Source organism: Pagrus major, chromosome 6, assembly GCF_040436345.1.
Source record: "Pagrus major chromosome 6, Pma_NU_1.0".
NCBI lineage: Eukaryota > Metazoa > Chordata > Actinopteri > Spariformes > Sparidae > Pagrus > Pagrus major.
The window spans coordinates 5,058,372-5,073,949 of NC_133220.1; the positions used below are offsets into that span (position 1 = coordinate 5,058,372).

The 15,578-nt window shown below is 41.3% G+C and overlaps 1 protein-coding gene and 3 non-coding genes across 4 annotated transcripts; all 4 read right to left on the reverse strand.

Annotated features, from left to right (window-relative positions):
* Nucleotides 1-4,124: 4,124 nt before the first annotated feature.
* Nucleotides 4,125-14,240, reverse strand: ahcy (adenosylhomocysteinase). Its single transcript, XM_073467395.1, has 11 exons — nt 14,116-14,240; nt 10,688-10,878; nt 8,485-8,560; nt 7,958-8,110; nt 7,044-7,156; nt 6,599-6,806; nt 6,220-6,307; nt 6,001-6,118; nt 5,747-5,869; nt 5,544-5,615; nt 4,125-5,291 (listed from the first exon to the last, which is right to left on the reverse strand). Exons 1-11 carry the CDS (start codon nt 14,141-14,143, stop codon nt 5,160-5,162), a joined length of 1,302 nt encoding a protein of 433 aa, XP_073323496.1. The 5' UTR covers nt 14,144-14,240; the 3' UTR covers nt 4,125-5,159.
* LOC140998921 (small nucleolar RNA SNORA17) lies at nt 7,336-7,472 on the reverse strand. Its single transcript, XR_012179473.1, has one exon. It is a non-coding gene; the product is annotated as a small nucleolar RNA SNORA17 (small nucleolar RNA).
* On the reverse strand, nt 8,194-8,330 carry LOC140998912 (small nucleolar RNA SNORA17). Its single transcript, XR_012179465.1, has one exon. It is a non-coding gene; the product is annotated as a small nucleolar RNA SNORA17 (small nucleolar RNA).
* LOC140998911 (small nucleolar RNA SNORA17) lies at nt 8,900-9,038 on the reverse strand. Its single transcript, XR_012179464.1, has one exon. It is a non-coding gene; the product is annotated as a small nucleolar RNA SNORA17 (small nucleolar RNA).
* Nucleotides 14,241-15,578: the final 1,338 nt, after the last annotated feature.

Below are 15,578 nucleotides of genomic sequence, written 5' to 3' on the forward strand. Positions count from 1 at the left end.
CCTCACATAGAAAAACAATGTCCTTATGAAAACAAATTTACACTCGGTTCCTCACACAGAAAAACAATGTCCTTATGAAAACAAATTTACACTCGGTTCCTCACACAGAAAAAACATTTTTTTCCTCGTGATTTTCTTTTTGTAATTTTCACTCAGTCTCTCACACAGAAATAACAGTTTTCTTCCTCACACGTTTTTTTCCCCTCTTGGTTCCAGACAGGAAAAAAATTAATTTCTCATAAAAAAAAATATATTTCACCCCATTCCTCACACAGAAATAACACAAATTTCCTCATGAAAAAATTTAATTTTCCCTCAGTTCCTCACACAGAAAAAAGAATGTCCTTATGAAAACAAATTTTCACTCAGTTCCTCGCACAGAAAAAATTAACATTTCCTCGTGATTTTTAAACATTTTTTTCCCTCAGTTCCTCACATAGAAAAACATTTTTTTCGTGATTTTTTTTTTTAATTTTCACTCAGTTCCTCACATAGAATAACAACATTTCCTCATGAAAACAAATTTTCACTCGGTTCCTCATACAAGGATGACAGTTTTTTTCCTCACACGTTTTTTTCCCTTCTTGGTTCCAGACAGGAAAAAAAAAAAATTCTCATAAAAAAAAAAATATATATATTTCACCCAATTCCTCGCACAGAAATAACAAAAATTTCCTCATGAAAAAATTTAATTTTCACTCGGTTCCTCACACAGAAAAAACATTTTTTTCCTCGTGATTTTCTTTTTTAAATTTTCACTCAGTTCCTCACACAGAAAAAACAATGTTTTTTTTTTTAATTTTCACTCAGTCTCTCACACAGAAATAACATTTTTTTTTCTCGTGATTTTTAAAAACAATTTTCACTCTGTTCCTCACATAGAAAAACAATGTCCTTATGAAAACAAATTTACACTCGGTTCCTCACACAGAAATAACAGTTTTCTTCCTCACACATTTTTTTCCCCTCTTGGTTCCAGACAGGAAAAAAAAAATGTTCTCATGGAAAAAAAAAATTCACCTGATTCCTCACACAGAAATAACAATTTTTTTCCCAAGGGGTTTTTTTTTTCACTCAGTTCCACACAGGAAAAATGCTGATGGATGCATGGACACTGTCAATGTCCTCGCGACAACGTGAATGGAAGAATTAACAACAAGTGTTTTCAGCCTCCATCTCAGACACATACAACTCATTTTAGTGGTCAGAAATATGCACTTTCTTCATCTGTGGCTGTGATTCACTGGCGTTGGCCATAGGCTCTCAATGTGTTTGTTTTTTTTATCTTGTTTTCATCACACACTGTACCCTACAACATCACATTCTCATCGACAATGCTGTTCTTTCATCCCTTCCCAGGAGAATTAACGATCATTCACATGTGGCCTCGAAGGCTCAGATGATGCCAGCAACTGCCATTACAACAGCTGGGAGCAGTAACGAACCAGGTGGTATAAATGACCCTGTACGAGATAAAGACCAGGGACTCCCCGTCGGCCCCTTCAGGCGAGAGGAGAAATGTTTTACAACAGAGTCAGGTAGCCCTTGATCTAACCCTCCTCAGATAACCACGACTTGAGAGTCTCTAATGACGCCACACTGCGCCCTTTAATCCCTACACATTTATTTTGAGTGCTAAACTTTCACTGTTTCCACTTAATTAGTTAGTTACCTGTAAAAATACATCATCATCACGAAAAGCATTTCCTTACATTTAAAAAAAAGTGTTTTTTTAACAGCCTCTATTTTCTATTTGGACTTTTAATTTGACTCTAAACATCCTCCATACATGCAGGTCAGCTGTCGTGTTGGATCACATTGTCCACGCTTCCTCTGTTTGCCTCAGAGCAACACCTGCACTGGATGGTGTTTTTATCCCTCCTGTGAGCTTTAATCCAATCTGCAGACTTTCACAGTGGCTCTGAAAATGACTCAAAGCGCTTACATCTGTATCGGATCTGCTGACTGACATCTGGTTCGTGTTTTGGTCGGCTAACTCGATTTATATAATAAAATAGAAGCTCTGATCGATGCCTGGAGGACTCGTACAGTAGACGATCTTATCAGTGTTAAGCTGTTGGAGAACACCAAACCTGTTTGAGTTTTAGAGTCAAATAGAAGCTTCCTTTTGTTTCTTTTTATAAAGATTAGTTTTTTGGGTATTTTTCTTAGAAATTGGTTGCATGCACTGTTAACAATTCAGCTACGAAGGTGCTGACAGCAGCCTCCCTTTCAAAACATCAGTTCAGGGACGAGAACCAGTCCTTCACGTCAGAGACACTAATAGGATTTCTTTTACACTTGAAACAGTGTTTTCAAACAGCCTGGGCCGCATATTTTACTCGAGGTCACTGCTGTTAGTCAGAAATGAACCTGAATTTTCTCTCTTTACTCAACAAAATCCTGCCAGTTCCTGCAATAACTCCTCAGACAGAAAATCTCTGTATGCTTCTGTTCTTAAACTTGAGACCTCAGTGCCTTGCTCAGGAACTGCTGTTAAAGATGAGAGCACTCGTTCAGTTGTTCTGCGATAGTGAATATTGAGAGCCGCGGTTTATTTTAATGATTTGAATTGTTTTTCTAAATTATTCATGAAAATACAAATCAGATGCCACTGATTGATGATTAATTGTTTAAGCTGTTCTCTACTAATCACGTTGAGTATGAGATGTCAGAGGAATAGGATGAGCTGCTCGGTTGTTGAATGTGGTGTCCCTCTGGTGCTCATTAGTTTAGAGATCTCTACGTCTCAGTACATCCTGTCCTGATGAAGGCCTTAATGGCTGAATTGCTCAAACATGTTTGTACTGTTGCTGTGATTCAACAGCCGTCATTAATTAAAGGCTATTTAACTAATTACCTCTTAAAGCCTTTTTCCATGATTCTGAGCATGAGGTGTGTCTGGATCTGTGTATCGTACCAGGTGCGCAATTACCTGAGGGAAACATGCACTTAGTAAATGTTGTCTTTACAAAGGGTACAAAGAAATGAATGAAAATGAGAAGCAGAATGGCCGAAGCACGCGAAACTCTGATTACAGTACACAAGTCTTCTCAACCTGGAGGACACTCATCTTTTTTAGACCGCTCACTTTTTCCAGAAAGTCATTTTTGACCCAGGAGTCCAACAAAGTCTGCATCCTCTTAAAGACAAGTAGTTTTACTAAAATGTTGCATCTTTTGCTAAAATTTCAAATTGAAAGTGAAGACACCTGAGACGTCTAACAATCCCTACAGAGAAACTGTGTGTGCACAGCTACGGCAAGTGCACTGTGACACATTTGAACTATGTAGTCTTTATGCAAACTGAGGTATGTTTGTGATATTAATTTAGTTTCTCGAGTCTTTGAAATACATTTGACTCATCTGGGTTTCTGATGCCAAGCCGTTTTTTCCCCATCTGACTGCGAGTGTTCCTACAGAGCGAAGTCCTTCCTCTTCCAGTGGACCATCACAGGACCTTAGTTAAAATAAAATAAGCAGTGTTTGATATAAGGAGACAAACACTTATGTGATCCTCTTTGAACTGTGCGAAGAATTCAACATGAGAAAGTTGCAGTTTGTTGCAAAACTTTTGAGATTAAAGACTAAAACTAACTGGAAAGACTACAAACAGTCTCGTTAAGGCTCACCAAAAGCCAAGATCGAAACACAGAGCCGGTCTTGTATATTAGCTATCTCACAAAACTGAGTAGCCCTCCTTCACATAACTGCAGCTGTCAGTATATCCAGACTTTGATTTTCACCTTTTGGCGAGGTTGTGTGAGAATGCAGTTCACTGGGCGGCTTCACACACGTCTAAATGGTATTTTACCGTCATTAAAGTAAAGTGACCGTCTTCTTTTAAAAATTGACAAAAAGGTGTAGTTCATGACCATTCAAACAGGATCACAACTTTGTCTTCAACTGCGACTAACTTTTTTTTTTTTTCTTAAATCATTTTTCCAAATTATGGTCCCATGGGGCACAATGCCTCTCTTGACCTGTCTGACTTTTTTTTTTTTTTTTTTTTTTTTTAAGCTGTAGCTGTGTTTCTAACTCGGCTTTTAAAGGGTTAATCTCATCAGAGTTCCCATTTGTCATAAAATGTGTCTTGCGAAATGACAATACGGAGGAGAAACAATCCAGAGTCAACATGATTTTTTTATTTTTCATTGTCAAACTTGACAGTTTCAACATCACTCCATCGTTTACAGGCAGTTGAACTCTACACTTCAGACTGTAACCGTTTGAACCGTGGCCACCACTTCAACTTCATCCTGATTGGCTACAGTGGAAAAATTAAAGGAACTCAGGGGTGGGGGTGGGGGGGCGCTGCACAAGTTTTGGCCCTTCAAGTCAATTAAATAATCACAATTAAAAAGGATATAAAATGAGGCAACAGAAAGAATAAGACTATTTTCAGACATCAGGCAGAAACATGATGTGCTTTGGTGGTCGCTTTGGCAGCAGTAAGTGTCTTTACTCTCTACCGATCAACCCGGATCATTTGTTAACACACCGAACACTTCGTGAGCATCTCCGGTCTTCATTGGCATTAATACACTGGAATAAGGCTGCTGTACACTAAACCGTTTGCCTCGATTCATTAAGATGCCGCAACATGACGGACAGAAGAGCTCAGATACAAAAGCATCAGGGTGATTTTATTCCATAAGTGGAGGGAATGACATAAACAACGAGAGGAATTCTCTTTAACAGCCACAGTAGCACTTGATGGTGTTTCAGAAGAGTATCGACGAGGAAGAGAGGAGAGAAAGCCGAGAACTGAAGATATTGGCGTGTCAGAGCAGAACAAGATGGTGATGAGACAAACTAAAGTGTTTTCAGTTGTAATACAGGGTTGGATGTCTTTTGAAGATACGGTTTGATCTCGCCTCAGTAAAGCAGAACAAAGTGCTGGTTCCAAACTCCAGTCAGGCAAAAATCACTTTGATTAACACAGGCTGTAACTTGGAAAATACATTTCTTCAGTACTTGATATGGAAGGCTATTTAAAGGGGGAATAAAACAAACACTACTGTCGCTGTATCCCTGAAAAGCTGACATTTAAAAGTCCAAGCCAAAAATGGTACTCATAGTGCAACCTGGCCAAACTCTAAGTGCTCCAACGCAAAACAGCAACACCTCCTCTTTCTCTTCCCCGGCAGAGCAGGGCGCTCAGTAGCGATAGTGGTCTGGTTTGAAGGGCCCATCCTGGGGCAGACCCAGGTACTTGGCCTGCTTGTCTGTCAGCTTGGTGAGCTTCACGCCCAGTTTGTCCAGGTGAGCAGCTGCCACCTCCTCGTCCAACTATTGAAACAAAGAAATGAAAGAGACGGCTCCTGTTAGATCAAACTGGTGTTTTACGTCTTCTGCATCTGTTTTTGGTGGCTGATGTTGTACCTAAAAACGTACTTATTTTAGAGCAATCGTGCAACAAATGATCTTCATTACAGATAATTCCCTTATTTGTTTTTTGTTGGGTCACAAGCTAATCATGCCCAAGGTCAGTTCTAATGTTTACATGATGTACCACATTAAAATATTAGTGTCATTACTCACCTTCTTGGGCAAGAAGTGGACTCCCAGGGGGTATTTGGCGGTGTTTGTCCACAACTCGATCTGAGCCAGAACCTGCAGGAAAGAACAGATGTTGAACAGATGAAAGAACAGAGATTCTGCAGCTCCACTGTTTTATGCTACTGTGACAAAGCTGGAAATTGAAATGTTAATTTGAAAGTCTTGTTGTCTTCAGCTCACGGTACCTGATTGGTGAAGGAGTTGCTCATGACGAAGGATGGATGTCCCATGGCACAGCCCAGGTTGACCAGCCTGCCCTCAGCCAGGACGATGATGTGATTACCGTTCTTCAGACGGAAGCGATCGACCTGAGGAGGAGAAAGATTACAGCTGCTGTGACCGTTCAGAGACAGAACAGACGTTGAATGATGCAAGCAGAGACAGAAAGAATACAGAAGAGAAAACTAAGAATAGATCCCAAACGTTTCAGCCTTCATACCTGAGGCTTGATGTTGACCTTCTCGGCAGCGTTCTTGGTGAGCCAGCTCATGTCGATCTCGCAGTCAAAATGTCCGATGTTGCAGACGATGGCGTCGTCCTTCATGTTTTCAAAGTGACTGAAGGAAACACGCAATTATTAACGTGCAACTAGTTACTGTGCAAATCTGATACGAATTAAGTAATTCAAGCATACCAGCTGTTTCACTTTGTGACTTACCGTCCCAAGATGATGTCCTCACATCCGGTGGTGGTGACGAAGATGTTTCCTTCCTTGCTAGCCTCGTCCATGGTGGTAACCTCGTAACCTACAGAAGGAGAGGGCTTTATATTGTGGGCTGACAGTTTGAGGTCACATCTTTTACCAGGAATCCTCAAATAATGGGTGGTGTTTCAAAAGAGAGAAACCCCACCTGTTATCGTTTAGGAACAAATGTCAACTCTAATGGGTTTATTTTACTCATTTAATGAATTCTCAGTCGTTTAACAGCTCGACTTGCATGTTTGGGACAATCTTTTTCTCAACACTTTTTCTGGTTTCATGATATTTACAATTATATGTTCGTGGCATAAATATACTGCTGGCCGACATCACCTACCCTCCATGGCGGCCTGCAGGGCGTTGATGGGGTCGACCTCTGTGACGATGACGCGAGCGCCGAACCCACGCAGAGCCTGGACGCAGCCTTTACCCACGTCACCGTAGCCCGCCACCACGGCAACTTTACCAGCAATCATCACATCAGTGGCTCTCTTGATGCCGTCGATCAGACTCTCCCTGCAGCCGTACAAGTTGTCGAACTTACTCTGCGGGAAGAAGAGAGACAGAAAACATCATTACATGTTCAACCTGTGAGACAGAAAAGATAAGACCGGATTCAACTGAGGGGCCGGAGTCCGATTCAAAGATTTTACCATAGATTTCCTTAAGTTAGAGCCATTCACTTTATAATTAGCATTTTTAGGGTGTTTATCTGTCGACCTTCATCTACTTCACACTACAGGATGCGGCTTAAGAGGATTAAAAGGTTGGAGGCTTTTTACCTTTGTGACAGAGTCGTTGACGTTGATGGCGGGCATTTTCAGCTCGCCCTTGGCCATCATCTTGTACAGGTTGTGGACACCGGTAGTGGTCTCCTCTGACACTCCACGGATACCTGAAAACACAAGGTCTCGTAAGTATGGAAATTTCCTAGGTAAAATTACAAAAATGTTCCAGTTTATGACAAAAACACACTTTTACTGGAGTAGCTATTTTTGCTTCATGGACAGCATTATGTTAAAAAAGAAGTGGAGTACGTTTTGTGTGTTCATGCAGCTACATTATGTGTGTTTGAGTGTTGGTGGTGAGAAATCACTCCGAGTCCTCAGCGTGTTGTAGAGTCTCAGTGCAGACTACCACCGGTGTCTCTCTGCCACCTTATGACACAGCTGCAACACTGACAGTTGAGCTGCAACGCCTCAAGGGGCATTAAATAATAAAGTTTATGTAAATAATGTGTCAACTTTCCTGAATAATCAATATAGTTTAAAGGCGTATGACATGTTTGCTAATGGTGAAAAATGTTGATTTGTGATTCCCCAGAGCTCAAGATAACTGGCTTGCTGCCAGCTACTGTCCACAACTTCACAGAAGCTTTGCACTGAATGCTGACATCTTCTGGTCAAACCTAGTTTCTTGCAGCAACCACAGAAAATACAAAAACCCAAAACAAACCCTGGCCACTAACAAACTTGAGTTGATTGGGGGTAAAATAATTCAACCTAACCTGCGACGTCTGAGATCACAAAAAAAAAAAAACAGACTTGGAAACAGATGGTTCTAGGATCTGCTAAAGTCTGTAAATAAAACAGAGATCCACCATGTACCTGTGTCAATGAGCCTTTTTCTAAATCTTACTTGGGAACAGGGGGAGAAAATAAACAATTTCAGTGTATGCGTGCGTAAACAGACGTACCTGCCAGCAGTTTGGGATACTTGGTGTGAACCATGTTGGTGAGGTCGCCTCCGTCGTCCAGGATCATGTTGAGGGGCTGGCCGTCTTTGAAGTACAGAGTCTGTTCAATGCACCACACGTACTCCTCATCGGTCTCACCTTTCCAGGCGTACACTACACACAGAAAGACAGTAACTCAGCTACAAACATCTCCAGACTCGGACCAGAATGTTCCCATCAACTGGCATTGAATCTCAAGTGTTGGTGGTGAGAAATCACTCCGAGTCCTCGGCGTGTTGTAGAGTCTCAGTGCAGACTACCACCGGTGTCTCTCTGCCACCTTATGACACAGCTGCAACACTCACAGTTGGGCTGCAACGCCTCAAGGGGCATTAAATCCATCATCATTCAATTACCATCTTGTACTTATATTTTATATTTCTTCACTTGACACTGCCATACTGGGATAGAAACATGCAACACAGCTAAAACATGAGGCAGTCATCTTAGATTTATCATAAGAGAATAAAAGAGATAGCATGCGTTACCTGGGATACCAGCCTTGGCGATGGCGGAAGCAGCGTGATCCTGAGTGGAGAAGATGTTACAGCTCGACCACTGAACCTGAGGAGGGAAAAAAGTTTAAAAAAAAAAAGATTAATGTCATTTAATTTCCCCAAAAGATTAAGACTAGTAAACTGGTTGTTCTATAAATAAACTTAAAGAGTTTCTTCTTCTTGGTTTTCTTCAAGTTTTTTTTTTTTTTAAACATACCTATAGGCTGCATATAATAAAAGGTCATTATTCTTTGTATCCAAGATAACTGATAATACACACCCAGATTGTCTTTTGTATTTTAGTTGGACTTTGAATTCATAGTCTAGGCTCTACCTGGTCATTTGTTCAATTACCCGGTGGAACAACCTTCACACCTACGCAACCTCACACCTACGGTTCACTTTGTGTGTTGGTGGTGAGAAATCACTCCGAGTCCTCGGCGTGTTGTAGAGTCTCAGTGCAGACTACCACCAGTCTCTCTCTCTGCCACCTTATGACACAGCTGCAACACTCACAGTTGAGCTGCAACGCCTCAAGGGGCATTAAATCCATTAATGTGATCATTAATAAGTTACTAAAATTGATCTTGACACAGTATTTTAAATCGTAAAACACTATATGAAAAGGGGCAAAAAGTCAAATTCCAAGTTCATCTTTAAGAGACAAAAACAGAATGAGTGTTCACTGTGTCCGGCCCAAAGCTGCATTAAATCAAGATACAATATAAATACAAAATATTGTCAGTAAAAAAATGATCAAAGTCCCTAAAATTGAGTCTCAGATCAATTCTGAAAGCAGACATGATTGACCCGTCACTGTGCTGCCATCTTGTGTCCAAATCTGTTTACTGCAGCTTCACAGATCTGATATCCGTCCAGCTGCACGTCAAAGTGGATTTCCAGTCAATTTCCTCCCAATAACCTCGGCACTGGTAAGCCAATTTAACAATGATCTTCTAAAATGTAACTTTGTCAGAATATACAAAGACAAAACCACCAACGTAGGGAAGTTAGACTTGCAGGTGACAGAATTATGTCACTTTGCAAGTATTATCAGTTTGAGGGAGGGGGAAAAGCCCTCAGGCTGAGAGAGCAGGTTATTTATTCTCTGTTGGTTCTCAGGATGCAGGTTCCCACCGGGTAGAACCAGCCCTGGTCAGACAGATAACAACTAACATGATAACAGAACACACTGGCCTTGAGGCAAAGAGAGGGAGAGACAAAACCCCAGACTCGCACAGACGGTTCATTACGATAAATAGTTCAATAAACTCGTCTGTAGCAAGGCAGAAGAGGACTGAAGTAACATGGGCAGCTCCTGCTATTGAACAGAAGCCGCACTGCGTTATCACCAAAACCAAAAAGTTTATTACAAGCTGAACAAATTGGCTGTTGTGCCATAAATGTACACAGCTTTCTTCTAAAGGTTCTATAGTATTATTTCATGTGATGATCTATCGGCCCGAACCATTTATGACGCTTCATGTGAATGAAGAAAACAAAAGATGATAAAGACTAGCCGGGTCAAACACTCATCTGGCAGTGTGTGATTTGTTTCCTAGAAATATTTAACTGGATTTGAAAATGTACAACCAGAAGATGTTACATGAAGTGCCACTGTACTTGATGAAGTATGAAGGGCCTCCTGGTTAAAAAGGACGATTTGTTCTGTGCATTTGTTGGACCTGTAATATTCCTTTTCAAAAATAATCAAGGACTTGAAGCCTTAGATATTTCACATGCAATTCTGGTTAAGTAGTGTTCCTACTACGTCACATACATAGCACTTTTAAGCTAATCTAGCATTAAATCTGCTTGTCCACTCCATATAATTTTCGATTTGTAAATAGAGCCTTTTTCAGTTCAGTTCAATAAAACTCAAGCAAGAAGCCTGCCCAATGTAATAGGTTGAAACTGGTCCATTACTGATTGAGGAAGAGATTTTTCTACAAGACAAAATGCAGAAAAAGATGATTGGGGTACTTAGTGAATCTGCAGTGCAGTTTACAGTTAAGTATCAGCAACAGTCCCAAATATTGAGTATTCATCAGGCTGTAAAACAGACCTGCAGCTGCCACATTACACGTCACCTCAGTGTTAATAGAGTGGACAATGTTTTTTTTTCTGAAAGACATGAATGATCAGTGGAAGCTCTTTGATGACATAATATTCATGAACAGCCGGTAAATGTCACCTCAGCTCCGAGGGCGGTGAGCGTCTCGATGAGCACGGCGGTCTGCAGGGTCATGTGGAGGCAGCCGGCGATGCGTGCGCCCTTCAGAGGCTTGCTCTTGCCGTACATCTCCCTCATCTTCATCAGACCGGGCATCTCATTCTCTGCAATTTCGATGGCCTTGCGCCCCCATTCGGCCAGGCTGATGTCAGCTAGGAGAGAGAGGGAGAGGCGACATGGTAACGGCGTTTCTTCATCCTGCCTTCAGTCTGTGTTTTCATATAGAATATGACTCGTTTAGTAAGCCATCGAAAAAAAAAGATTAATGCAATTATTTCAATTGACAACATAACTAGATCTTACTGAAGACGTTTCTTTCTGACAGGAGAATCACCATGCAGTCTTTGCAAATCTGCTGTTGTTTAAATGAAGACTACAGATAAACACTGTCCTTTTCTCATAAGAAAGAAAGTGGCCTTCGCCCTGCTAATGTTGCTGCTGTAGTGAGAATTTGAAGAGGACCACAGCTGTCTGTACAGTCACTCCTTTCAGTTGCACACAGCATCTGTTGCTGCTGCAGCACATGTGCAGGTCAGTCTTAAGCTTCATATCAAACCCGTTAAAAAAATGTTTTTTAAAAAACGGCCCCAACCATTGCATTTAAAACATGACTTTAAAATGGGCGACATAGGCCAAAATATATCTTGTCCATAATCATTACCTTTTGTGATGTAGCACAGCGACAGGTTATCAAGGGTCATAGCCCTAAATAAGACTTTGATTCAGTTATTAAATAAATTAAAAGTGTCGGTGGTTAAAGCTACAGGATGTCACATGGACAGCACACAACACCAGCTTGTTCTTGATTTCACTTCTTTGTTTTTCCCCCTACAATGTTTTGTACATTGTGTGTTTTTCCCAACCAGCCTGCTGATCATGTGAAGCTAAAACTCTCCATACAAACTATGACCGTTCCAAAAAAACAGAGGCGCTTAACAACCAAAGCAAAAGGCCACATATTTAATGAGTGACGTGCCTGTTATGCCATAATCTAGACGCCGAGTTAATCGAGAAATTAAAGTAGTCCAAAATAGTCTGGTTCAGCTCAGCAATAACAAATCACATCCCACGGTCACATTTTAGAGCTGCATGATGAAATCGTTGGGACGCATAAAGCCTGAGTCACAATCAGGTGGAGATTAGTGAAGAGTCTCACTGCAGGAGCAGGTTAAACGTCGGGCTGAGTGTGGTTTGATAAATCCCCAGCTGGACACGTGTCACTTGAATACAAAGAGGACCGAGCCACAGCTGTCCCACTCCATCTGCATCATATGGTACTCGAGCTCAAATCCACATTATTGTCGTACAGCTAGATTACAGGAGGTGGCTTTTTAATAAGATTGCACAACAATAGCATAGTACTAGATTGTTATTTTTTCCCCATTAAGCCCAGTTGTCCTGTTAACAGTCAACCTCCTGCAGAGAAGTATTGGTACCATTTCAGCTCTACACTTGTGGAGTGAAGCTCTCCGTCCTATACTGAAAGCTTTATCATGATGCAGGTAAACATCAGGGTCCCAAAGTACATCCCACCCGCTAACACCACCACAGCCTGTGCAAACACACCTCAGCCGGGCTAACTGCACTGAACTGGCACTGGGCTGAATGGTCAGCCGGAGACGGGATTAGGGACACGAGTTCACATCGAGGTCAAAGTAGTGACTGAATTAAAAGTCAATGAATGAAAAGTCTTTGGGTTTGTGGTTCATTGTGTGGTCCTTGTAGCTACATGAGCTGGGCACCAATACCGACAGGTATTTGGGCTTAAATCACCTATAAAAAACAACACGGTGTTAGCATTTAAAGTTCAGTTATCTACCAAATGCATGTCATAGTTTATAGCCACAGACATCAACAAAGCCAGGCCTGAAAAGTCAAAAGTGGAATATAGTTATACATCAGTTAAACTGCTGATTACTTCCTTAACTAATCTTTTAGTCCACAAAATCCAGAAAATGCAGGGGGATATTTAGGAATGCATTTGTCATGCTGATGTCTGTCAATATGATTGTGCATTTAAATCTTCTCCTGTTTGATTATTATATTTCTTTGTCATCACCATGTTTATCATCATTTTATTTTAGTCTGCATTCAGGTGAAAATAAACAAAATATATTCTAGTATAATATTGCAATGATAGTCTTTCTACCCTGTGCACTCACTAAAGCAGCAGTATTGTAGTAGAACATTCACAAGAGGCGAAATGCAAGACTGCTCCACAAACAAACTGTTTTCACTGATTGACCGCTTGTCATAAATGAGTGACATTGCATTAATTAAAACACATCTGATACTGGAGGACACGGTCTCAGAGTTGACTCTTGACACCTGTTTGTATGTGGCTGGTGCACTTTGCCCCATGGCTATCTGTTAGCAGGATATTGTTTAACTTTATCTGCTTCCAGCCAGCTGCTTCACACATACAGCAGTCACAGCAGGTGGTCGTCTAGTAGATATTGAAATATTACAACTGGAGTTATTTTTAAATTCATAATTCAACACTTCCCTTGTGTTCAAATGAAATGTGTTTTAACTTCATCCAGAGAGGTTAGCATGTAGCAGCTTTTTTTTCTCAATTTTATCTCCCCCCTCATACGTTTGATCCATTCCTGGAGCCAAACAAAGACAACTTCAGCAATAAATTAAGATTTTATAATATATAATGAAGATGTACAAACTTCACAGAAACTGTAAAAATCAAAAAGCATGTAGCTCTCAAAGCTGTTGGACAGGAACACCACGTGTGGAGCATTACTACGTCCGTGCAAGTTACATACAAAGCAGCTCAGCCCCTGCCTGCTCCTGTCACTCATGCCAAAGCTGGCGGCTACGCGCCGAGCATCATGGGAATTGTGGTTCATAAACACAATCCGAGCTATGGAACGTTACGCCGCCAGCTCCGCTTATAAACTACAACACCCAGAGGCTGCGGACGCCGCGTCTCTCCTCGCAGTAAAGCCATGCTCGGCGCTAATACGACTGCTTCATGTCGATTCATTCGCAGATTTGAGCAAAAAAGCGACCTACGAGTGTCGAAAAGTTACATTATTGACTACACATAAGACGCCAGACGATCGGCTAACATGCTAATCGCCTTGCTAGCTGACAATAACAACGCCGTACAATTTCTGACAAGCTAGCGAGTTTACGTTAGCAATAACAAAGTCAGGAAGAAACATAAAAACGCAAAATGATTAACAAATACGTTTAAAACAGGAAGCTAATTACATTCATGTCGTTGCATGATTAGCTTTTAGGCTATATCCGGCTGGCTACAGTAGCAGGTACTCAACAATGCACCGTAAACTTAACAGCATGCTAAGCTAGCAAACTGCCGACCTACTTCGCGAAACCTATCTTAAAATAATGGTTTAAATAGCGACACTGACCGACTTTGAAGGGAAGTTTCTCAGACATGGTTCTTTTCTGGTGTTTTGTTCCGCGGAGGTCGAGTGCAGCGGCAGCCTAGCCGACGGACAGAGGCAGAGAGGGAGGGACAGAAACATGACGGCTCGCTTTTTATGGTCGAAGCCACATTCAAACCAGTTTACACGACGGGGCGAGTTCCAACCCGGATCTGCTCTGGATTCCCATTGGCTGCGGCAGCTCCCGCCCCGCGTACGAGTCGTTTGATTGGGCGGCGGTTGAATGTGGGCGGGTCATACGGTCACAGCTTGAGGTGCGCGGTGGGGGCGTGGCCGCGGGAACAAGTTTGGTCTGGCAGCATTTGGCAAACAAGTCGCAGAGTAACTATCCAGTCCTGGTGTATAATCCTGGGGTTAAATCAAAGGTGCATTCAGGTTACACAAACACTCACAGTGCACTTTATTCCACACACATGCTGCAGGCTAATCCTTGTGCTCACATGAATGTTGTGCTGCAGGTTTATTCATCTGCGAACTGAGTAATATAATTATAATAACTGCATTTTAGTCTTTACATCTTTTATTTGTTATTTTTAATATATCTTATTGTCCTTTATTCTTTTTACCGCCCGTAATCTTCTCATCTGCTCTTAATCTCTTTGATGTGATGCCGTCCTCTTATCGTCCTTTATTGATTCTGTTCTTTTATTTCTATTTTTGCATTACTTATTTTCCGTTTTATGGCTTTTATTCCTTTTACTTGTAATGACTCATATTGACTTTGTGTGTTTTTACATTTTCTGTTTTAACTGAACCTTAGACGAGGCTTCCTTGTGTTTTTCTTTTGCTTGATCGTCAAAGCACTTGCTGCTGCTGTTTCTCCTCGGGTACGATCATTTTTCCCGAAAATACAATAATTTTAAGCCTCTGGTGCAATAGTTTAACTTTTCCCATCTGGCAACACTGAAAATCGGGACTGTGTAATATTAAATCTTAAGGCCTTGTCCTGTGCAGCGGTCCATATTTCATATTCACACCACATGGTTCACAGGTCCAAATGAAGATGTCAACATAACTTCACCATACACTGACATGTATAAATCCTGGGGCCAGATATCTGAGACATTCAGACTGTCGATCATGGTGTGTTCCCATGCTAAGCAAACGTTTTGGTGCATCGAGATTACATAGAAAGTTAAACTAAAGACACAAGATGCAAAATAAGCATCATATTCACTGAATTAAAATATCCAACTTTAGCGAGTGTCGTGCGAGGAGTGCTGGCCGGAAAGTCTGATGCAGAGCAAGATCTTCTGGAGGAATAAACACCGGGTTGGGTTCTGCAATAGCCTGTCGCCTGAGGAGAAACTGAGGTTCTGGTTAAGCAGCTAAATATTTTGGAGTTTGCTCGGCCAAGATTGAAATCTCGGGTCGAAGTTGGGAACAGAAATGCGGTTTACCGGGTTTATTTGGTTCTGGGTTAGAAA